Here is a 26,292-nt window from a genome sequence, read left to right as displayed (position 1 = left end):
GATGTTTGCAGGTTTTTTGTTTTTGTTTTTGTTTTTTTTAGATGAGATTGACATTTTTTGTATTATTGGGATTGTTCGGACTACTGTTCTCATCTTGTTTGGAGGAGGAGGGGGGGGGTACACAACGTTTCGACCGAAATTTGATCGTTGTGAGAATAACAGCCAGGATGGGAACAATAGTTCGAATAATACAAAAAATACGTTTTTTTCTTTTTTTTTTTTTTACAAATAGACAAAACTAAAAAGATGCATCTAAAGAGGGGGGGGGGAGACGCACGTGCAGGAAAATGTCATCGTCTTTTGGAAGTAATAATTTCACAAGAAAATCAGATTTTATTATAAATTAATCATTTAATTTTTATGAATTAAAACTGCAATTTGTCTTTGAGACACAAAAAATGTTTATAATAATAATAATAATAAAATGTCGAATCCAGATAAAAAAGACGAATTAAGAATTTAAGTAAGCGATTGCAAAATTCAGGCTATAAAATTAACAATTCTTTATCTTAAAAAATAAAAAAAATTTAAAGACCTCCATGAAACAATAATTAATTATTTACTATTTATTTTTAAGCAATTAACAAAAGAGAAAGCCGGTAACTAACAAACAAACAAAAAAGGGAGAAAGCGACATGACGAAGCCGGTTTCCATTTCTGGAAATTTCTTCACACGCGGGTCTAAACGAAAGAACAAACGATAAAGAAGAATAGTTTTACGAATGTTTAAAAAGATAAAAAGCTTTCTTTACATTTTCATGGTCCCCTTGGGTCCAAGGTTCGTCCTAAGAACATCTTGCAGTCCCTTAGCTGCGCTGATATTGACGGCAAGAGCCTGTGCAGCACGAGCAACTTCGGCTTTAGGATTGAGAGATTTGACGGCAGCCATCTTTGCTGGAAGAGAAAAGAACAGAGCAGATTTTTTTTTTACTGCTGAGTCACGTGGGAAACGGTGTAAACCGAAAAATTAACCCATCCCATCCTACGCCCCGAAAAGTACGGATGGACATAAATGACATAATATTAGTATTAATTTATGCGATACATAGATAAGATCTAAATTTTTGGTGAATCAGAAGAACGGGAGACTCAAAGTCCGCAGCAAATAGTGTCACATAAAAAATTATGTTATTTTTCTAAAAAAAAAAAGTTAAAAAATCAATAAATATTTCATAAAGTAATATTTTTATAATACTCAAAACAAATTCAAAATAGTGAAACAATAACATTTTATTATTTTATGCAAAAAATAATTAATTATAACTGCGATATTTTTATCTGACACTATTTGCCGCAGACTTCTAGTGGCCTAATCTTCTGATTCACTAAATTTCTTTGTATTTACATTGCTGGAAGAGAATAGTTTATCTTTTCTTTTATTATTATTATTGTTATCTTTTTTACTGTTGAGACACGTGGAAACGGTGCAAACTGAGAAATCATCCCACATTAAAAATCGACCCCCTCAAAAAAAGTATAGATAGACATAAATGACATAAAATATAAGTGTAGCAACTGCTTTGCCCAGCCAGAACAAATGCCCGGCAGGAACATTTCACAGCGATCACCGCTTTGATACACTGCACGGGTATGAAGAAGGTACATAACGTCATGAAGCGACCACCGCACACATGAAACAAAAGGAACTGTGTTACGCTACCTTGCGTATGAATACAGTAAACAGGCTGGAATGTTCGAGAAGGCCTGCATATAAAGATTTTGCTTGCTAAAAATCAAATCAGTTTTCCTTCCAAATTCTCAACACACAGCACGTGCTCGAGGAAACTCTATTGTAGACGTAAAACAACATTACCAACAATGCCACAGAACAACCAGTTTTCTTTTTAATACTCAGCGTGGAAAATTACTACATATAACAAGGACTCAAACCCCCTTTTAAATATTCTTATTTCAAACTACTGTTATGATATGAATGCACACATACACACATGCAATGCATTCGCTTTTATGACTTATGCACTGTTTTTCTCATAGACTTAATGCCTGCATGCTGCACTCTTACCATAAAATAATCAGTAATTTCAAGCCTTGTGCTCTTCTCACAAAAACCTTCACTTCTGACACCTTTCATTACTGAACCTTTCCACTAAAAAAAAATCTCATGTATGAACACTTCAAATTTATATTCCTCACACATGAACCAAATGTTCATTATTTTATATAAATTCATAGCGATTCTGTTGCGGGGTCGAATGTCGGTGGCAATCAACCCCCACAACTAAAAGATGACACAGGTAAGAAGACGAAAAATGACAATGGCAAAGAAGAGATGACAAACGCAGTGGGTACCGTCGTGAACAAATATAAATCCGTTCAGGTTTATTTTTCGTAAAGAAACTGAATGGTGGTAGGAAGTCTCAAGCAGAGAGTTGGAGTCCAACTGGTGTTTGAACTAGTATGGCTACAAGGTCATTGCTAGGAGTTACGGGAAACACGTGCTAGATTGAGAAGCTGGGCTGCTGGGAATCAAGCGCATCGACAGCGAGTGGTTGCTGCTGCTAGGTTTGGCTGTTGTCGGAGAGGTAGTTTAAACCATTCTGCATGGACATGACTGCTGCTGCTGCTGAGTTGGGTTGGGCCACTGATGAGCCCAACCTTGCCGTGCAACAATCTAGACGTGACTGACCGCTTCTTGAAAAAAAACGCTGTATTTATACTCATCCAACAGACGTACTGTATACCGATACTCCATGGCTGACTGGGATAGCTTCTGTACATTCATATCTGATCTACCTCTGAATTCCATGTTTAAAAATGATGTGTCCTCTATAGTATCAGACCTGACTGAATGGCTAATTGTAGGTATAGACCGATTCATACCATCTAAAAATTTCCAACAAAAACTCAACAGCCAGCCATGGTTCTCCCCAGAATGTGCTGCTGCAATCATGCACAGAAATCACTTTTCCATAGCTACCAACGTAATAGATGCACTGAGACTAAAGCTCCTTTCAGGAACGCCAGTAACCACTGTAAAAGAGTAATAAAAAGTGCAAGAAAGCTATATGCTCAGTCTGTTAAATCCAAAGTACCTGATCAGCGGCTTGGTTCCCACCAGTTTTGGCAAAGAACAAATAGGATCCTGAACAGAAGTGTGCGTTCTATCCCAACCATTATCAATGGACCTGAGGTCATCTTGTCAGCATCAGACAAGGCCAAACTATTTGCCAAGAACTTTGCAGCTAATTCTACCCTATGCGACGAAGGCCATCAACTCCCCATATTTCCTCCAATAACACAGAACACGCTAGGTAACATACAAATACCTGTGCATGAGGTCACCAAGCTAATCAAAAACCTTGATTCCAGTAAAGCAACTGACTCTGACGGCATCCCAATTATAGTGTTAAAAAAGCTTCAACCTGAACTTGCTCCCATGCTTACAAAACTGTTTAAGCGTTGCCTTAAGGAGAAGTGCTTTCCAACACCCTGGAAAACCTCATCAGTATGCCCTGTATTTAAGAATTCAGGTGATAAGTCATCTCCCTCTCAGTACAGACCAATAAGTCTCCTGTGTGTCATGAGTAAGTTGCTGGAATCCATATTAAATAGAGAAATAGTCAACCACCTCAGCAAAAATAACCTTCTTACTGACATGCAATATGGTTTCCGTTCTGCAAGATCTACCGCAGATGTGCTAACGGTTATATCTCATAGGATTAGTGAATCGCTTGACAAAGACTTCCTTTCTAGGGCAATTGCTCTTGACATATCAAAGGCCTTCGACAAGGTATGGCATAAAGGCCTACTTCACAAGATTTCCACCTACGGTATAACTTGAAATGTTTTTTCTATCATTAAATCATTTCTCTCTGATAGGCTCATAAGAGTTGTGGTCGATGGACAAAAATCAGAAGCCTGTAGTATTAATGCTGGAGTCCCTCAGGGGTCCATCCTGGGCCCAACTCTTTTCCTGATCAACATCAATGATCTCCCTAAACACATACTAAAATCATTCGTTGACATCTATGCTGATGACACAACCATCTACGGCAACACATCAAATGCTGTAAATGACAAAGTTCTTTCTGATTCTCTCTCCTCTGATCTCGGGCGTGTGGTTCAATAGGGGAAGAGGTGGCTGGTTACCTTTAATGCATCTAAAACCAAGCTCCTAGCTTTACATCATCAACACTCTGATCCACATCTGGCATCAATTGAAATGGATGGCTCTCGTCTAGGAGAAGTCCCAGGTTTTGACAAGCTTCTGGGCTTGACCTTTACTCCTGATCTGAAATGGAACATGTACATCAAGTCTGTTGCCAAGGTCGCTGGAAAGATGGTGGGATCCTTCTACCACTCCAGAAGATACCTCATTACTGATGTAATTCTCTATCTATATAAAAGCCAAGTACACCCAAGGATGGAATACTGTTGCCATATCTGGGCAGGAGCTGCTAAAAACAGCCTATCCTGCCTTGACAGAGTACAAAATAGACTTTGTGGCTTAGTGGGGATGCCCTTTTCTCTTCCCTGCAACCTCTCTCCCACAGAAGAGACGTTGTGAGCCTATCCTTGTTTTATCGTTATTTCCATGGCAGGTGCTCGTCTGAGCTCCAATCGCTAGTCCCCCCTCGCAAATCTTTTACGAAAAACACCCATCTAGCTGAAACCACTGTCCAAAATTTTCTCCACTCTTTATCTGTGCCCAAATCAAAACGTAGATTCCATGAACAAAGCTTCTTTCTTAGAACTGCACACCTGTGGAACTTTGTTCCGTCTGCCTGCTTCCCACTTGACTATAACCTGGATGTCTTCAAGTCCAATGTAAACAAATTCCTGATTAACCGCCCCCTGAAGTAGACATTTTTATTAAATCCCCACACTAACGTACTGTAAATGCAATAACCCTTATCCCTGAATGCCTTTCGGGCCTTGATAAGTGGTGATCACCTCGTAAAAAAAAAAAAAAAAAGTAGTTGTGCTGGTTGTCATTTTTCGTTCTTGATTTGTTTGTTTTTGTGCCTGTAAAGTGCTGTAGGGAGTCATCTGTTTGAGGTTTATATTCATGTGTGATATCAAATTGAAGCTGGGAAAGTTGTAAATATTATTCTAGCAGGAATTGTACTATTACAGTGTTCACGTCAAAATACTTGTCGAAGGGTCATCACCTGTGGTTTTTACGTTTTAAATTGGGATCTTTTTTTGATGAGCGGTTTCTTTTGGTGGAAACCACGACAATCCTATAAATTGGTGACTCAGCTGTGAATTCGAAAAGAGATCCAATATTAGTATTAATTTATGCAGTTGCCTCCTTTTCTGGACAGGATCTGAATTTTTTTTATATTTACATTAGTTGAAAACATGGTTAAATATGTTTAAATTAACAATTTTGAAGACGATTTTCTCTACAAAAGAGAATAGATATTTTTGTTACTCTTCAGTTACATGCAAACGGTGTAAACCAAGAAACGAACCCGCATTACACAACTCCCCACCCCCCGTCAAAAAGTATGGATGAACATAAATGACATAAAATATAAGTATTAATTTATGTAGCCCTTCATTATATGGACAAAATCTGAATTTCTTAACATTTAATAAACAAATAAATAAATAATTACTTAACAGCCTTATACAAAATATAAATTACAAATGTCAATGTTTTCTCCTTCATATTTCGAAATATAAAGAGCGTTTGAAGCAGCATATGTGGGTGGCTTAAGATTGTGAATATGTTTGTTATATATCAGTTTGACAAGAAAGTTCTTGCAGTTTTTAACTCATTCAGATGAACATATCTCGGTTCAAACAAAAATTTATTGATCAAAATAAGCACCATCAGAATCAACACACTTTTGCCAATGCAAAACAAGTGTATTTATGCCAGTAATGCAAAAATTTTGCGTTCTGGTGGCGATGAAGTCACTGAAGGCGTTTTTGATATTGCTTAGGTTTTTTGAAGCATTTCTCAAGCAGAAAGTCGTTGAGATGCTTGAAAAAGTAGTAGTCGATAGGTGAGAACTTTGGAGAGTATGGCGGATGATGTGAAGTTTCATAGCCCATTTCGTTTAACTTCTGCAGGGTCGGTTTAGGAACATGCAGTCAGGCATTGTCGTGAATGATAATTGGGCCTTTACTGTTGACTAATACTGGATGTTGTTGTCGAAGTTTCTGATACATTTCATCCATTTGTTGGCAGTACTTTTCCGCCTAATGGTTTAGTCTGCATTCAAACAATTGTACTAGATGAGACCGATCGCAGACCACTAAACAGTCGGCATGACCTTCTTTTGGTGCAACTCTGGTTTTGGGAAGTGTCATGGAGTTTTGTCGGCATCTAACCACTAAGCTGAGTGTCGCTGGTTGTCATGAAGAACTCACTTTTTATAACAAGTTACAACCCACTCGAAAAACGGTACATTGTTGTTGTATAAAAGAAGGGAAGATGTCACTTCATAATGGCATTTTTTTTTATTGTCGTTCAATTTGTGAGGCACCCATTTATCAAGTTTTTTGTCTTTCCAATCTCTCTCAAGTGGTTAGAAATCATCATATATGTTGCGTCTAATTCAGAAGTAAGTTCTTGAACAGTTGTGCATGGATTGGCTTTGACTAAGGCTCGTAATTGTTCGTTGTCAACATCTGATGGCTGACCACTATGCTTATTATCTTCAAGACTATGTTGCTGCCACAAAATTTCTTAAACCATCGTTGTGCTGTGCCTTTAGTAGTAGTTGCTGAGCCAAATACTTTGTTGATATTGCAAGCTGTTTCAGCAGCTTTTCAGTTTAGCTTGAATTAAAATAAGAAAAATGTGCAAATTTGCTTTTTTTCTGTTTTGTATAAAACTTTCTGAAAAGAAGACATGATTGTTTTAACTATTGTAATTTACACGATTAGATAGAGTGAAAAACGCTCTTTAAAATGATATTGTTGCGGGCCAGGATATAAGTATCGTAACTCGCTACAAAAGAAAATAATGAAACGAATGGGAAGAAGTAAACAAAACTCAATTACTGGATAAAATAAACATGTCGTTTATTTTCTGTTGAAAAATGAATGTTTTAGGTGTAACACGTGTTCATGTCCGTGCGTGGAAAAAGGAGTGAGTAATGTAGTGGAAATGGGAATGACAGTCCAGCGTGTAGACAAAGAAAAAGACAGAGGGTTGACATCAGTAAAGCTGTGCGCACATGTTGGCACTTGTCCACGTGGAAATGTCTTCAGGCCACTAGCTGTGGACGCGAACTTGTCTGCTTGATGGATAGCCATTGCTATTGGTGGCAGAGAAGGTTTCTTGTAATTATTGAAGGAAACCAGTTTAGTCTTGGCAGCATTGAATGTGACCATCCATTTATGTCTCCATTCCACTACAGATTGGAGGTCATCCTCTAGTGTTTTTGCCATTTCTTTAGATAAATGTTCATTTGTTTTCCTGTCATGCCTGTTATAGAGTGTAGTGTCATCAGCATATATACCCATCTCAGAGGCAATTTTGTCGGGGAGGTCATTAATGAATATTAGGAACAATAGAGGTCAAAGGATAGACTCCTGAGGCACCCCCGCATTTATATCATATTGTTTAGATGTACGACCGTTGAGGACAACCTGGATTTTTCTCTTATCTAAGAAGGATTTAATTATGTTAAGTATTCTACCAGTGATACCATATGATCTAATTTTCCTGAGGAGACCCTTATACCACACCCTGTCAAAAGCCTTAGATATATATAGAGCTACCGCTCTACCCTCCCCTGCTTTGTCAAGTGAATGGTATATACGTTCAGAGATTAGTTAGGATGCCTGCTGTTGCCTAAATCCAAATTGTTTGTCAGTCAGAAGTTTAGTATCTGTAAGGTGATGGTTTAGAGCTTGGTTAATTATGGATTCAAATATTCTGGCGAAAAGTGGGAGGAGGCTAATGGGGTGATAATTTTTTGGGTCAGTACTTTCGCCAGAATTCTTGAAAACTGGTACCACAGAAGCAGTTTTCCAGCAGTCCGGAAAGCAGGAAAGTTGAAAAAAAATGATGAAGGGATGAAAAATTATGAAGATGTAATGGAGAAGAGATGGCGTCTGATTGGGAAAGTTGGAAAGGAAGTTCACTGCTAGAACCAATCAGCAATGCTGTTATTAGGGTGAGAAGAAAGTTTTTGTGAAATTTTTAATTTTTACTTCAAATGATGTATTTTAAAATAAGCTTTTGTTATAATATCTTTACTTTATATATTGTACGAGCCCTTCTAGTCTCGCACAGAAAAACACGCGTTCACATCTCAAGCCATATTTCTTGTCATATACATACACGCACACGTACACACATGTAGATATATTCGTGTTCGCGTACATACACTCACATTCATGTGCATATACACGCTAACATACACACATGTACTCACCTATACGCACACGTACGCACACATGGGCAACGTCACTTCCCCTTTGAAGGAAATCCACACATGCGCAAAAGACCACCAGGAACACCTATAAAAGCAAGAGAGCTGACCTGTTTCTCTCTTTTTCGAGTCGCCTTCCGACCTAAGCGGTCGGTGGACCAGCTGCTTCCCTATATTTAGTACATTTAAAAAATTTTTTTTTAATTACATTTTCACTCCAAACAAGGCACATTGCCACTTTGGTGTAGGGGCTACTACCAGGGGCAATGGCTACTGGGGTACTATGTAGGGAGTTGGGCAGCAAAATGTCGGTTCACGTTACACTTGAACTTCTGCATGTCAGTACAGTTGGGGAAGCAGGGACCTGGAATGGAATTCCAAAGTCTAGCGGTACTAGGGAAGAAACTACTGGAGTAGAAAGATCTTTTACATCTAGGGATCTCTACTGTGTGGGGGTGGGATTTAGCTGCCTGTCGGGTTTGTCGAGGGTGTTTACATTATGGGGGCACAAGTGCTTGCAGTTCGTCAGAGCATTCACTAATAAAATACTTGTAGAACAGACAGAGGGACGCAACATTTCGTCGATGGGAAAGGGTTGGAGCTTAGATGACAGTTCAGGACCTATCAGATTTGCGACTCTCTTTTGGACCTTGTTTAGGAGTGAAAGACTAGTAGCAGATGCACCGGCCCAAATATAACAACAATACTCCATACATGGGCGAATGGTGGCCTTATAGATGTACAGGATACTTTCGGGGGTTAGTAGTAGAAATTCCTGGTAAGTTAATCATCCACCTGTGCTAATTCCCGTGTGTGTGAAATCCATGATAAAAACTTTTAACATCTTTCAATGGAGTTAGCAGCAAAGAGAGAAATTCATTAACTAACTGGTTTGTTTTTCCTGTGAAATAGTATTTATAGTCAAGACCACAACATTCTTGAAAGTTCTGACTTGTTTACAATATCCATATGCACAAAGATAAAAATTAGTCCGCATAGTATTTACATGGGCTTGAGATTGGGAACGCATTGAACACTACACTATTTATTTTACATGGGCAGAACGGTGTTCTTCTTAGAACAGATGCCTTGAAAATAATTTTGATTAACTTATCTCCCTTTGACTGTTCATGAATAGTGGATTCATCTGTATGATGATTAGGGCTGTGACAACAGAGTATTCTTTTCATTCTTTTGACTCTCAAGTATACATCCGACACATTAAGACACAGTCAATTAAGCGAGAACCACATCAGTCTATATAAAAACATATAAGATATTAACGGATATATACTCGAGAGTGAAAACAATATGCTGTTGTCACTACACATCTCATTATAAACGCAAAAACCTTTTTCACTGAAAATATTTCTATGAATCTGTCTCATACACAAAATACTTCTCCCATTACAAAAAAACTGAAGTAAAACCCCAAAACTGATGTGGAACATATCCCTAAAAACCGACATCCCACAAATTTACTGTTACAACATATTTAAGAAGAAATCGAATCATCATGTAAAAAAGTAAATATATATTCGAATTAAATCAACAGTTCTTTTTTATTACAGCAAAATATGATTACCTAAATATTTTTCATAATCTTCAAAAATACGGAAATTAAGACATAATAATGTTTCATTTTTTCTATAAATTTCAAAATAAAATTGCATTATTGACATTTTGGGTTTCCATAGATATTCTGTGCATCGTGTTTTCATTGGTTTTGATCCAGCGATGGCCAGTTTTTGTTACTGTTACTAAACTAGCTTTTTGAAGATAATTAATCAAGTTTTTTTTTTGCAAAATCAGAGTGTTTCTGTTTTGTTTTGTTTTTTTGCACAGAAATTCTAGCCTCGTTTTCAGTTTTGAAATAGTTAGGTCATGTGCTACTCAGTCAACGGTGTCACGGCAAATAACATGGCTTCCTCTGTTTTGATCTGTGTGATCTTTCACCCTCTCCCCAATAAAACTTTCACCTACGAATTTAATAAATAAATATATTGTAAAAATTGAATTTAACTTGAAAATACTGTTTAAAAAATAGTATGGTAACATAGATGTATCATCATCATCATGACGGGCTCCTTGCCTGGACCAATGTGACTCTTCCTCTCCAGAGTTTCCTGTCTTCCATCAGTTGCCTCAGATCTTCAGGTTCACAGTTGGCGTTGTGTGCTATTTGTTGTACGTGGATCTAGGTCGTCCTCTGCTTGCGCGTCCATGTCGTGGAATCCATAGCAATACATCACTCACCAATTCATGCTTGCTCCTCAGACAATGACTGGCAAATCGTAGGCGTCTTTCTCTGATGGTATTAGATATGGCAGGTAGATTGCCATAAAGTTGCTGCTTCGTGGGATGATTTTGCCAAGATATATTTAATATTGTTCTTAGCATACGGGTGTATGTGCCGTCTAGTTTTCTTTCCAATCTTTTGGTGAGTGTCCAGGTTGTAGCACCGTAAACAAGGACAGACTCTACCACTGCCCTGAAAAACTGCCTTTTCAGTTTGTCAGCCAGTCGTGAAGTCCATACTGAATGTAGCCCATCCAATGCGGTCCATGCTTTTGAGATGCGAATTCGGATATTCTCTGTGGAAACTATGTTGCTGCCCAGATACGTAAACTCAGCCACTTCTTTCAGTGTTTATCCAACCAAAGCCCTGATCGCTCCCTTTACATTGAAAGTCATAAACGTTGTCTTATCCGCATTTATGTGGAGACCAATGTCATTTGCAGACTTTTCTAGCTTACGTAACAGTGTTTGTGCATTAGCAGTGTTGTTCGCGAACAAAGCAATATCGTCTGCATAATCTGCATCAGTTATGTGTGCTGATTGATGACGTCTGTTTCTGGATTCATTTAAGGTGAAGCCTAGCATGTTGTGTATATCAACAGAGGTGCGAAGTACAAAGTCAAGACAGACAATGAAAAGAAAAAGGGCAAGAGTATCTCCTTGTAGAACTCCAGTGCGGATGTTGAAAAATTCAGTGTCCCCATCTGGGGACCTGACCATTGCTCGAGTGTGCTCATATAGCATCATGATAGCATTAATGACTTCATTTGGAATGCCATATGCTTTTAATATGCTGGCCATTTTTCCTTTATGTACAGAGTCGAATGCTTTGGAGAAATCTACAAAGATCATGACTGCCTCAATGTTTTTTGCTTTGACTCCTTCAATCAGTCTCCTAACAGTAAGTATTTGACTAGTAGTAGAGCGATTCTTTCTAAATCCATTTTTTGTTCTTCCTGAGGACTTCTTTGATCTTTGGTTGGATACGGTTGACAAGCATGGCATTGTAGATTTTTGCTGCAATTGGAGTGAGTGTTATTCCTCTGTAGTTGCTTGGTATGCTTAGGTCACCCTTCTTGGGGAAGGGAAGTATGCATCCTTCCCTCCATATATTAATAATTTTTGGATTATATACAGAATTGCATGAATTAAGAAGTATGTCATTGAAACCACCTGTCTTCCATACTTTATGTTTCTTAGATAACATAGATGTATAAGCACCCTAAAAACTAATCCAGGTAGGTAGAAGAGTAACTTATCTTGCCTTTGGTATCCTTTATTCGTTATATATTTGTTTCTTTGCCAATTTTTCAGCTTGTTGTATGGGGACTAATAAGAGTTTTCACCGTCTCAAGTTGTGTCCCTTACCGGTGTACGTTTTGCTTTGTTTACAATGATAACAAAGATGCCATTATGTAAAAGCCAATCGATCGTTCTGTCATTTCTAATCCATTGACATCCTCAATAAGATAATGACACAGTCTATAATAATAATTGCTCGAAAATTCTTTGATCTGTTTTTGTGTGTGTGTGTGGGGGGATATAAATATAGCGCCATGATGTTCTCTTCCTTGGAGTCCTGGGAATCATTAAAAAAAATAATGTCAGCAAAATTTTTTTTTTGGTGGGAAGGGCATTTTAAAACTGGAGGGGGGGGATTGAAAGACCACACGGATCAAAACAGAGGAGGCTATATTACTTACTGTGATACTGACAACTGAGTACCAAGTGTCCTAACTTTTCACAAACTGTAAATGAAGCTCTGATTTCAGACCCCCTTGCACTATATGTACCCTTTTTCATTCAGTATCTTAAGATTTTACTTTACTACAGGGTGGGGCATAAATACTGTTACAAAATAAAACTCAGATTCATCCCAACAAAATAATTTATTACAAAACCTAATTACAGAAAATGATTTGTAAATACTAAAGGAACAACATGGCATAAGTATTTTTCAAATTGTTTCCTTCGATCCTTCACGACACTACTAAGTCTTTTGTGGAATTCATCTATAGCAGCACGCACAATATCTAAGGGTATTTTCTCCCAGCATTTGTTCAATTCTATCTTATGAGCTTCAATTTTTTTTTTACGAGGAGTAGAACAAGCGTTACTCTCCAGGATTGGACACAAAGAATAATCAAGGGCAGATCAAGTGATGAGGGAGGCCATTCTTCTTTGGTGATTCACTTAGGACGGACAGTTTTCTCTACACTAACTGCTGTGTTATATGAGCAGTGTGACTTGTTACACGATCTTGTTGGAGAGTCAAAACTTCATAACCATACACAGAATTATACCTTCAAGAATGTCCTCAATGTAACGCTCTTTGTTAATTTTAACCTCTTTAGGGAGAAAACAAGTGGAGATTTCCATCTCTTAGAAATGGCTGCCCAGACCATCACTGATGCTGATTTCTGCGTTCTGAAAACCTTTCCAGCTTTATGAAGTATTGCTCCACAACTTCTTACAAGGACTCTATCAATTTGATGATTGTGGGGCTGTTGAAGTAAGAATAACTTTTCATCCCTGAAGATGATGTTATTGACTGTATCCTCTTAGATATGGTTTAACAAGAGTCGACTTCCAATGAGTATCTTTGCAATTGGGGGTGAGAGAGAAGTTCTCACTTTTTAAATGTATTGAATGATATCTGTAGGTCACTTCAACATATTCTTCGCATAGTCCTTGATGACGTTTGTGCTTCCTATTCCATTTGTCTCGTGGATCTTTTTGGATTTCACTTGATTTTTTCCCTAACATTTTTTTATAAGTTTAAGTGTTCTTGAGATGCGGGGACGACCTGATTGCTGTCTATTTTTGATCGACGAGATTTCCAGGTAATGCTCAGTCATGCTTTTTATAAGCATTCTGCTGATTTTGAGGTTTTTCCCTGACTTGAATATTTCTGGTGGACGCAAACACTTTTCTTGCTGCTCTATGATGAATCTTCTCTTCAATTCAACAGACATTGTTAAAAATTAGTATCTTCTGTTTTTGAAAAATAAGAAATTATATATTACATTACCATGTAATGACAATAAAATAGTAAATATATTTCAATATTATCATAAAATATAGTTCCGAAATTTTGTAACAGGACTTATGCCCAACCTGGTAATTATCTTTGAAATAGTTCTGGAAAACTTTTTACTTGGTTTCCACCTGAACATTTTTCTTTAAAATCATAACTTATTTAGGTTTTTGGGTATGCTGAAAATGAATATTGCATTTAAATTTTCTGCAAATGAGTAGTTATCTGGATATCAAGCAATGTAATTTCTTGTGTTATCACTGGTGGCGATCTTGGTATGCATGAGTCGCTCATGTCTGTAAACGTAATCCCGAGAAACTATGCGCAATTTTCTTTTTTTTTTTTTTTTTTACTCACGTTCACCTTTAGCAAGGGATATCGCCACTTGGATGGGACCATGCCTAGGAAAGATTAACAAGATGTTGGTTTAGGTTACATTTAAACTTCTGCATATCAGTACAATCAGGGAAGCAGGTAGCAGGAAGGGAATTCCAAAATCTAGCTGTTTGAAGGAAGAAACTATTAAAGTAAAAAGATTTCTGGCATTTAGGACCTTAACAGTGAAGGGGTGTGATTTTGTTGCTAAATGGGTTTGTTGAGGATATGTATGTTGCGGAGGTACAAGTGCAACAAATTCAGAGCACATTCCATTAAAATACTTGTAAAACAGGCACAAAGATATAATAATGTGACGATGTGACAGGGGTTGGAGGTTAGTTGACAAAGTAGGACCAATTAGATAAGTGCATGCAACTGAAAATAAAATATTTTTTTATAATTACAAATTTGAATAATCGTGAATCTATTTAAACGGTCCTTTATTTTGCTAAGTCAATCCCCCCGCCAAAAAATATATATAATAAAATGATTATATATATATATATATATATATATATATATATATATATATATATATATATATATTATTTTTTCAATTATTTTGGCTCTGTCTAAACATTGAGCACTCTTTTGGTGGACACACTTATATATTTTGTTTTAAACAAACAAATAATTATTACCAATACAATATATATATATATATATATATATATATATATATATATATATATATATATATATATATATATATAAATTCAAGCTTTATGATATCTTTTTTGTTTATTAAATTGTTAGTTTTTTTTGTTTTTTTTTACAAGGAAGTCACCACTTATCAAGGCGTGGAGGCCACTCGGGGATAAGGGTTATTGTGTGTATAATCAATGGGACAATATTGTAGTAATCGTTAGTAATGGAGATCTGATAAAGTGTCTTACTTAAGGGGGCGGTTCATCAGGAACTTGTTTATGTTGGACTTGAAGACATCCAGGTTGTAGTCAGGTGGGAAACAGGCAAACGGAAGATAGTTTCACAAGCGTGCACTTCTAAGAAAGAAGCTTTGTTCATGGAATCTACTTTTGATTTAGGCACAGATAAAGAGTGGGGAAAATTACTGACAGTAAGATGGGTGTTGTTTGCGAAAGATTGGCAAGGGGGGACCAGACATTCGAGCTCAGACGTGCACTTCCCATGGAAATAATGATAAAACAAAGACAAGCTCGCAACGTCCCTTCTGTGGAAGAGAGGTTGGAGGGTAGAGAAAAGGGCATCCCCCACTAGGCTACAAAGTCTATTTTGTACTCTCTCAAGGCAGGATAGGCTGTTTTTAGCAGCTCCTGCCCAGATATGGCAGCAGTACTCCATCCTTGGACATACTTGGCTTTTATATAGAGAGTTGCATCCGCAGTGAGATATCTTCTGGAGCGGTAGAAGGATCCCACAATTTTTCCAGCGACCTTGGCAACAGATTTGATGTACGTGTTCCATTTCAGATTAGAAAAAGATCAGTCCCAGAAGCTTGTCAAAACATGGAGCCTCCTCAAGACAAGAGCCATCCATTTCAATTGATGCCAGATGGGAATCAGAGCGTTGATGATGTAAAGGTAGAAGCTTGGTTTTAGATGCATTAAAAATAACTAGCCACCTCTTGCCCCATTGTACCACACACTCAAGATCAGAGGAGGGAGAATCAGAGAGAACTTTGTCATTTACGGCCTTTGAAGTGTTGCCATAGATAGTCGTGTCATCAGCATAGATGTCAACAAATGATTTAAGTATGTGTTTTGGGAGATCATTGATGTAGATCAGGAAGAGAGTTGGGCCCAGGTGGACCCTTGATGGACACCAGCATTAATACTGTGGGCTTCTGATTTCTGCCCATCAACCACTACTCTTATGAAAATACAGAATAATTACAAAACACGCGCCAGTCCGGTAACATAAGTGCATAAGTACTAATAAAGTGATTTTTAATATCGTATTCAACTAAATCCATAACATATTCATAATTGAATGAATGGTTTATTTTATTATCGCTACAGACGCTACACCGTAATCACGTGATTAAACTTTTAGCAGACGAAAAATTGGGAGGCAAAAGAGTCACGAGAACGAAATTTCCGGGTTTTCGTAGCTGTCGTGAAAATATTTTTCGTTATAATTTTTTCCATGCAAAAATACATTTTTTTCCCTAGAGATTAACTTTAGACTAATCTTTCAAACGCAAACAAACGTAATCAGAAACATATGATAAGTCGGCTTTCAAAACAATGGGCCCTATCGGTTTTCATTGCACATACATAGCAATCGAGAACGGGAAGTCACCAAGGCCACCTGTTAAATAAAAGAAAGTGACTCTATATAAAAAAGCAGTGCAGGAGCCCCCCTTCCCCAAGTAAGAGTAGTAGTAATAATAATTGTAAGTTCACGTGTAGAATGCTAAGATTTTAGTAGTAGTATAGAATGTAGTAATAGTAGATTATTAATTTTTTTAGTAGTTGTAGTAATAGTTGTTGTATTGCTGTAACTAAAAAGTGAATAGCAGCAGGAACAGCTAAAAAACCCTCTTAATAGTAAAAGTAAATTGCTTGCTATTGTAGAATGCTAAGATTTTTGTAGTAGTATAGAATGTAGTAGTAGTAGTAGTAGTTAAGATTTTCAAAATGATATTTTAATAGTTGTGCCTATTTACAATGCCTCCCCACGGGACAGAGTTAGACACCAGGGTCGTTTTTTAACGTGGAGAAAAGGTACAAAAATAAAAATTGTCTCACTCGTGAAGGACTGCTCCTCCACCGAAAGAGAACAAGAAATGGAAGTGCAGTATCTGAAGACAGATACTACACTTTGATCTTGGCCAAAAGTTGTAGTAACTAGTATATAAAAAAAGTGTCTCTGCATAAAATGTAAAGTAACCCCCCTCCTGGACAAAATTTAATAGTAGTACTAGTAGTAGTTGTAAAGTCCCCATGATGTTGTAGAGTGCTAAGTCTTAGCACTGTTAAGATTAGTAGTAGTAGTATGATAGGTGTTAAAGTTTTTTAGTAGCAGTAGTAATAGTTATAGTAGTAACTATATATGAAAAAAAAAAAAGGAAAGAAAACATTTATAATAGTAGTAGTAGTAGTAGTAGTAGTGTTAATGTGTTTTTGTTGTTGTAATTTACGCCAAGAAAGAAGAGACACGTCCTTATGGATGGATTTACTTAATATTAATTTAGTCCAAAAACACAATTAACAATATTTTCTTAAAATTAGTACTTTAGTTTTGTTAGATGTTGGGACCTTTTTTTTTTAAAAGTTTAATTTCATTTTGAGTTCTTAATTTAAACATCAAATCCATTTCTTTGGCCTTTCAAGTTTTTTTATTTCAACAACAGAGAGGCAGAAAAAGAAAAGGTAAGTAAATTTAAAGTATAAATACATCTTTCTTCAGTATCAGCCTCGGATCTCCCAAGGCCGATTGAGGGTACTTCCCCGGCTCTTTTGTTTAAATGAGGCATGGTTTAGTCCGGTCTGTTTTTAGGCGGCCATCATTTCAGACATTACCATCTCCCGAAGGTGGGGGAGGATTAGTTTATTGCCGAGTCGCCTGTGGCGCTCCTACCGGGAAATGTAGATGGGTCCATTTTCTTCTATTCTAGTACCTCCCCATGGAGGGAGAGGTGAATTCTAATCTTGTCGCAAGTAGAAAACTGGTGTTTTGTAAAAATTTAAGGAATCACTTTTAGAGTGGTTCTTTCTTTCTTTTTTAGGCGATTACGTGTGAACAGCCCGTGAAAAACTTGACAAAATACTACCCCCTTTCTTAATTCTAACACTAACCTTAAGTCCAAGGAACTCTTTTGGAAACGGGAATGATTCTACAAAGATATAATTTAAAATATCCTCAGGTTTCGCATGTTTTTTTATTTATTTTTTACCTCCGGTTTCTAACCATTCTGCTTCACGATGAGTGCTCTGGAAAAGTTCATTCTGATTAATGTTTACCAGTTTTAAAATAAGCAAACGAACTTGGCTGTTTTCACAAATAAAAGAATATTTTAAAACTAAGGGACTTTTCCAGGGCATTCATCACGCAGCAGAACGGTCAGCAGAAACAGGAAGCAGCATACCCCCCCCCAAAAAAAACCGCGGAACGTGGGGACATCATATTTTTTTCTTATTATTCTTTGCGTACTGCTTAATGCTTCAAGTACCCAAATTTTTAGATAGGATTTTCAAATTAAATTCATTTTTTTTTTTTTACGGAATCTTTGGGTTTGTATTACTGTACACATAGATTCGAAAAAGTTGTCAAAAAAGAAATATATAACAAATAAATGTTATCAAAGGCAAGATAAATTACTTTTCTACCAAACTGGATATAATTTTCGTGTTTTTATTCAATTTAACATGTTTATTCAGCTCGAAAAGCATACAGTGTTTACCGATGTATTGGAAAATTCAAAATGGCGGCCGACTCTCTCTTTAACACGGTAAGTTCGGAAAAAGGTGTAATAAATAATAAACTAGACAAAATACTGTTAGAAATTTGCTCAATATATGTTACCGTGACATAACTTGGCATATATTCGGTGGGTTTTTAATAGTATTTTGTCTAGTTTATTATTTATAACACCTTTTCCCGAACTTACCATGTTAAAGAGAGAGTCGGCCGCCATTTTGAAATTTCCAATATATCGGTAAACACTGTATGCTTTTTGAGCTGAATAAACATGTTAAATTGAATAAAAACACGAAAATTATATCCAGTTTCGTAGAAAAGTAATTTATCTTGCCTTTGATAACATTTATTTGTTATATATTTCTTTTTTGACAACTTTTTCGAATCTGTACAGTAATACAAACCCGAATCTTTTTATTAAATTGTTCCTATTTACTTGCCTCCCCACGCAGAAAGTCTTTGATGTACGACACGTACTTGTCACAAACGAATATATCATATTCCAAAAATCACGCAAATTGATTAAATAAGTTTTTTTTTTTTTTTTTTTTATTAAGAAAATTAAATTTTATGGAAAAATTTAAGAGCCACCATTTTATTTTAAAATTCAAGGGAGATAACTCAATTCGACTACCGAGATTTTTAATCGCAAAAAAATCGTAAAATTTTTTTTTTTGTTTTTTTTTTCTTTTTTTTCTAGTAAAAAATAGCTACTTGATTAATTTATGTAATTTTGGGAATCTGACATCTTCGTTCTGTGACGAATACGTACATCATAAAGATGTCTGTAGTTTTGTTTCATTAAGTGTGATTCTAAATAAGCACTCAAAAATCCACCCATTAAATGTCACAATGATATTTATTTAGATTTCCATCATTATTTTTATCCACACCTCTCTCGTGTAACACGATGAAACTTTAATTTTAAACAAAATACTGATAGAACATTAAATTTTCGCACGATTGGTGACATTTATTTGATTTGTTTCTATCAGTATTGTTTAATTTTCAATTTTTGAGCGATTATCGAGACTCGATTAATGAGACCATTTTGTTTTTCGTTCTAACTTGACAAGCTTTACACTATTATTTTCAAGTAAAAGAAAAAAAACTTTAGGCAATCATGAAGAAAGACTGATTAGTCTAAGGGACGTAACTCTACTTTTACTAAGATTAGTTTTTTTTTTGCATACGATAATTTGGGGCGCTAATTGTAAGAAAATAAAGATGTGACTGTTTTTTTTTTTGTTTGTTTCAAACTAAAAAATGTATTTAACTACTTTATCCAATGTAACAAAATTTAAAATAAAATTAAATATAATAAATAATTCATTTTTTTTTCTCTTGCAATCATGACGTTTAACTCTAGCCAATGTACTCTAGACAACCATTAAAGTCTTTTAAAAAGTTAATTTTCGGCTGTTTTCAACGAATATCACATTTAAAATTATCGCTGATGAGTAGTCTTTATTTTTTTTATTTTTATTTTTTATTTTTAAGTACATTTTCACCCAAAACAAGGCACATTGCCACTTTGGTGTAGGGGGCTACTATCAGGGGCAACGGCTACTGGGGGTACTATGTTGGGATTTGGGCATCAAGATGTCGGTTCACGTTACACTTGAACTTTTGCATGTCAGTACAGTTGAGGAAGCAGTGGCCTGGAATGGAATTCCAGAGTTTAGCGGTTCTGGGGAAGAAACTACTGGAGTAGAAAGATCTTTTATATCTAGGGATTTCTACTGTATGGGGGTGGGATTTAGCTGCCTGTCACGTTTGTCGAGGGTGTCTACGTCGTGGGGGCTGCATGAGCCTTTTCTAGTCTCACACAAAAACACGCGTTCACATCTCAAGCTATATTACTTGCCATACACATACGCGGACACAAACATACGCGCGCACGTCCACACACGTACATATATTCACGTTCGCGTATATACACTCACATTCACGTGTATACACACACACTCTAACGTACACACATGTACTCACATACATGCACACATACGCACACATGGACAACGTCACTTCCCCTTTCAAAGGAAATCCACACATGCGCAAAAGACCACCGGAAACAACTATAAAAGCAAGAGCAATAAGCAGCTTCTTTCTTTTCGGACCAAACTTCCGAGGTGAGTGGTCTAAAGACCAGCCGCCACCGTTTCGGCAGGCGTGCGCCTCACGCCACTTGCTACCATGTGGGGCAAAAAGCTAACAAACAGTACGTACACCTTATACGCTTTCTCTCTCCATGAACTGGATTGACTTTCTCTCTCTGTTTCTATATATACAACTTGTGCCTGAGAATACCTTCGTGTAGCTGACTGCTAACGTGGCACACAGCTTTACTGATGTCAACCCTCTATCTTAGTCCAGCATGTAGACAAAGACAATCATTCCCATTTCCACTACATTATTTGTGTCTTTTTCCACGCGCGAACAAATGAAGGTGACCCGAATGTGAGATGAACACATATTTCCTTTTCTTTCTATACTACCAGTCCCGCAACAAACTATGGTGACACCCGAACGCGGACATGAACACGTGTTATATCTAAAATATTCATTCTTTCAACAGTAAATAAACGACACGTTTATCTTATCCAGCAATTGAGTTTTTGTTTCCTTCATTCCATTTGTTTCATTATTTTCTTTTGTAGCGAGTTAGAATATTTATATTCTGGCTCGCAACAGGGCACAAGTGTCTGCAGTTTGCCAGAGCATTCACCATTAAAATACTTATAGAACAGGCAGAGGGATGCAACATTACGTCGATGGGACAGAGGCTGAAGCTTAGATGCCAGTTCAGGGCCTATCAGATTTTCGACTCTCTTTTGAACCTTGTCTAGGAGCAAGAGACTAATAGCAGATGCACCAGCCCAAATGTGACAACAATACTCCATACATGGGCGAATAGTAGCTTTTAGAGGTACAGGATACTTTCGGGTGTTAGTAGTTTTCTAGCACGTTAGAGAGAGCCTACCTTCTTCGCAGCGGCCCTGGCAACGCATTCAATGTAATTGTTCCAACTCATCTTTCCTGTGAACGTTAGGCCAAGCAGTTTGAAAGATGTACTCTCAGATAAAGAGTCACTGGCCATTGCTATTGGTGGCAGAGAAGGTTTCTTGTAATTATTGAAGGAAACCAGTTTAGTCTTGGCAGCATTGAATGTGACCATCCATTTATGTCTCCATTCAACTACAGATTGGAGGTCATCCTCTAGTGTTTTTGCCATTTCTTTAGATAAATGTTCATTTGTTTTCCTGTCATGCCTGTTATAGAGTGTAGTGTCATCAGCATATATACCCATCTCAGAGGCAATTTTGTCGGGGAGGTCATTAATGAATATTAGGAACAATAGAGGTCCAAGGATAAACCCCTGAGGCACTCCCGCATTTATATCATATTGTTTAGATGTACGACCGTTGAGGACAACCTGGATTTTTCTCTTATCTAAGAAGGATTTAATTATGTTAAGTATTCTACCAGTGATACCGTATGATCTAGATTTCCTGAGGAGACCCTCATGCCACACCCTGTCAAAAGCCTTAGATATATCTAGAGCTACCGCTTTATCCTCCCCCACTTTGTCCAGTGAATTGTATATACGTTCAGAGATTACAGTGAGGATGTCTGCTGTGGAACGGGCTTGTCTAAATCCATATTGTTTGTCAGTCAGAAGTTTAGCATCTGTAAGGTGATGGACTAGAATCATGGTTACTTAAGGTCTCAAATATTTTGGCGAAAAGTGGGAGGAGACTAATAGGGCGATAATTAGATGGGTCAGTTCTTTCACCAGAATTCTTGGATACTGGTACCACAGAAGCAGTGTTCCAACAGGCCGGAAAGCAAAATTCATTAAGCAAGCAATTAAGCATCGACCCCGCCCCTAGTGGAGTGAGACTAACCGTAGCCCTCGGCGCAAGAGGGTCCGTGTGTGCCTGGCGTGTGGGGTGGTGGCTGATCCTGTGATCGGGGCAGCGGAAGAAAGAGTTTCAAGATGGCGCCTGCCTGCTTTTATTAGAGACGGAATCTCGCAGGATCGCAAATTAGCTAGGCCATCTTGAGTAATAAAAATCGGTCCATTGGAGGTGCGAGGCAGTCGGGTTCTGACGTTCGTGGCGATCAGTACAGTGACCGTTGGGTTCCGTTTCTATTCGTGCAGTCAGCTGAGCTTTGTTAGTTGCCTTCGCGCCGTGGCTGTCATTGTTTGTTGGTTTGCTGTGTGTTGCCGTGGTTCTTCAGTGAAACGCTTCGTCGCCCACGACGAGTCTCACCGTCTCCTACACAAGATACTCTTACAGATTTGTTGTAGAGTTTGGAGAGAACTGGAGCTACTTCGGCTGAGCACTTTTTTAATAGCACAGCTGGGATGAGATCAGGTCCACATGCTTTTGAAGTGTCAAGGTTTTTTATGATAGCATGCACCTGAGCAGGGGTGATTTTTAGATCATCTAGCGTGACGTCTATCCGCAAAGGAAAGTCAAGCAAGGGGTGGTTGGAAGGGTCCAGTGTGAAGTTTGAGGCAAACTGACTGGCAAGCACATTAGCCTTGTTTGTTGCTGAGCAAACAACCTCGTGATTGTTGATTAGTGGGGGAATTGTTGATTGCCCATTATTTAGTACACAGTTGTAGATTTTCCAGAAGTGACGCGTTCCTAATTTTTGTGCTTCTATGCATTTTTTAGTGGTTTCCGTAAATTCTCCCTTAGCTGTCGCTATTTCTTTTTTAACGTTACTTCTAGCTTCTATATACTTCTGTCTGTTTGAACTGGATTTATGTCGGTTAAATCTGTGGTATGCATGCTGCCTTTGAGCAATGGCAGTTGCGCAAGTAGGAGTAAACCATTGGGGAGAGTGAGGCTTGCTATAAAATTTCCGCATGGGAACATGTGCTTCAATTGCCATTTTGAACCATTCAGTGGTCTCATTTGCGCACTGTTCAGCAGTCTTGACATTAAGACCGTTATTATCCAATAGCCACCAATGAAAACAACTGTGGGGATTACAGCCAGTTCAATTTGTTGTGAGGTCAGTCGTCCGGGGACAATCGACCCAACAACTAACAAGGTAGACACGGGCAAAAAGTAAACAGCAAAAAGGCAAAGAAGAATGACAGACACAGGTTGTTTGGTTAAAGACAAGGGTTCACCTTTTATTTGCAAAGGAAACAAAGAAATCGTATGATCTGGATGCCGGTTGTCCGGAAGGTCGCACGTCACTGGAGGCTAAAGTCTGGAGGTCTGGAACAGGTACTCTAAATGTAGCGTGGTTTAGGGTTGCTCGCTCGGTCCGGAATGATTGTCTGGACATCAGGGTGATCCGGAACGGATGGTGGATACTGAGAACCTAGGGGTTAGTGTTGAGGAACAGATGACACTGAGAACGCGGGGTTAGTGTTAAGGAACGAACGACACTGAGAATGGAGGATCAGTGTTAAGGAATGAACGACACTGAGAATGGAGGATCAGTGTTAAGGAATGAACGACACTGAGAATGGAGGATCAGTGTTAAGGAATGGACGACACTGAGAATGGAGGATCAGTGTTAAGGAATGAACAACACTGAGAATGGAGGATCAGTGTTAAGGAATGGATGGTCGGTAGGGAGCCAGGTGCAAGCAATGTTGCAGACCAGAGGAACAAGGTGTGAGTGAGGTAGCAGGGTGAAGGAGCGAGGTGCAGGCGAGGTTGCTGGCTGGAGGAGCGAGGTGCAGGCGAGGTGGCTAGCCGGAAGAGCGAGATGCAAGCAAGGTTGTAGGCCGGAGGAGCGAGGTGTAAGCGAGGTTGCAGAAAATCTGCTGGAGGCGCTGGAGCGAGTTGGAGGCACCAAGGGCTGGAAGGCTGTGGGAATGAGCAGGAAGCTGCTGGAGTGAGCCGGAAGCGCTGGAGCCTGGAGTGAAGTTCGCTACTGGTGGATCTCTCAGTGAATCGCATTAGTGAAAAAACTTATTAGCCCTGATAAGGGCTGTTTGTTTAACCCTGATTAGGGCTGTTTGAACTGCTGCTTAGATGACTGCTATCGCTGGAATCCTTCGGCTGGTGGATCAGGTTGACGTGACTGGTAGCGTCAATCGTTGCTTCGGGAGCCTTCTCCTACTCCCCGGCCAAAAAGGTTGACTGGACCAAAACGAGCTGTATTCATTTGGCCAGGGTGATGTTAGTGGTGTCGCTCTTAATAAGACAAACAAACTACTCTAATTCCAGAACGAAATTTATGCAATCACAAGTAGCTTCGGAGTTTGTTGATTACATTTAAATTAATTTCATCTAAAAAGTAAAAAATCACTTGCCTGAATTATTGGCGTTTGAATTCCGATGTGCGTAGCAAAGTTGATGATGAAAGGGAAGGTGAATATATTCACTGAACCTGAATATGTTCATACGTTTAGCTTGTGTTAGCCTATCGTGTCCTTTGTTTAAGGGAAGGCGAAGAGACAACCGGCGGGGGGGGGGAGAAAGAAGGAAAAATGGAGACGGTGATTTTGAAACTGTGACAAATTTAACTTTTTTTTATTCATCTGACGATAGCTCAAACGGTAATGACTATGGGTGAAGTGCTAAATATTTTGGTTTTGATTCCAGCCGATGGCCTAAGTCACACATGTATAGTTTTTTTTAATTTTGAAATCACTACCTTATATTGGGTACAATATAATAATCAATAGAATATTAGCTCTGTAATAATAACTACGAAATCTGCATAAATTAAAATATATTTAAACAAATTTTATGGATGAGAAGCTTGCTAGTATGTGATATTGCTTATAATATTTGACAAAAAATGAAGGGAGATATTCCAAATTCAAAATTGTCACCAAAGGAGATAAACGAGTTATCAACCCTCTGCTCTTCGAAAGAGAACTGATGTCTAGCGGCCATTATGTGAACCTCAAATATAAACAAGGGTAAATGTTACCTTACGCTGCTATAACAGAACACTGAGCACTCTAATTTGGATTTTTAGGGGTATTCAAGGTCGCTGACAACGAATCTGATAATAAAACCCATCGCAAATTTACCATTTGCATCGTATAAACGTCTGAACTCTGGGACTATTTTATGCCATTTCACTGCCTTCAGTAGTGTTTCTTACATGATGCATTCACGTGCGCACGGCCTTATCACATCGCAGAGGAATCTTGAGCGGACATTTTAATAACAAAGTTTTTTTTTTTAAAAGTTTGTTACCTCCATTTTTTTTTTGTGTTACCTAGTTTTTAATGCTTTTTAATTGATCTAAAAAAATTTTCATGAGTTTACAAAAACATTTTTATATTTTCCGTTTTTGGGGGCGGACGGTATTCAATTATAGAACTTGTGGAGTTTAACATGTGCTTCTTCAGTTTAATTAACCATTTTCCGTAAGTATTGTGCCAACATTTACTGAGTAGAATACTGTTTAACATTTCACAAAAATTCTGTTTACGTTGGGGAAGGGGGCGGTGGAGGGATGTGGGTGGTGGTGGCAGCTGCGGCATTTATCGACTACAAAATTTTGTTCTGATAGTGTATAAGCACAAAAAAAAAAGATATAAAACTTTAATGTAACTTGAAAATATTATTTAAAAATAGCGCAGTTCAATAAGTGCATAAGCACAAAAAAAGTTTTTAAAAAGTCAGTGTTGCGAGTAAGAACTACACTTTAAGATAAGACACTATTCAAGTCTCCATAAAGAAGTTTTTCTCATGGAGGTTAATTTTTCATGTCATTTTTCAAAGTAAAGTTATATGTCTTGTCATATCGTTTTTCTGGGTCAAAATTTAATGGGGAATTTAAAAAAAACTGTCAAAAATACAAAATTTGACATAGTTT

At 37.8% G+C, this 26,292-nt stretch overlaps 2 protein-coding genes across 4 annotated transcripts in view; one reads left to right on the top strand and one right to left on the bottom strand.

Moving 5' to 3' along the window:
- Nucleotides 1–1,001, bottom strand: part of LOC145255581 (T-complex protein 1 subunit zeta-like) — a 41,593-nt gene extending 40,592 nt beyond the window's left edge. The window contains exon 1 of the mRNA XM_080114051.1: nucleotides 753–1,001. Coding sequence (XP_079970177.1) covers nucleotides 753–889 — 137 coding nt within the window. The 5' untranslated portion in view covers nucleotides 890–1,001. The remainder of the gene's footprint in view (nucleotides 1–752) is intronic.
- LOC145255580 (NADPH--cytochrome P450 reductase-like) overlaps nucleotides 1–26,292 on the top strand; it is a 150,438-nt gene that overhangs the window by 9,970 nt on the left and 114,176 nt on the right. The window contains exon 1 of one of the 3 annotated variants that reach the window (XM_080114045.1): nucleotides 16,607–17,429. The exons of 1 other annotated variant lie outside the window; for it this stretch is intronic. The gene's annotated coding sequence lies outside the window, so the exon portion shown is untranslated. Of the gene's footprint in view, nucleotides 1–16,606; nucleotides 17,430–26,292 lie in introns of those variants that run through there. One more of the 3 variants, XM_080114047.1, reaches the window with a different exon arrangement.

This window comes from Euprymna scolopes, chromosome 31 (assembly GCF_053919585.1).
Source record: "Euprymna scolopes isolate OS-2025 chromosome 31, ASM5391958v1, whole genome shotgun sequence".
Classification (NCBI taxonomy): Eukaryota; Metazoa; Mollusca; class Cephalopoda; order Sepiida; family Sepiolidae; genus Euprymna; species Euprymna scolopes.
Note: the sequence above shows the minus strand (reverse complement) of the source record. Positions and strands in the feature narration are given on the sequence as shown.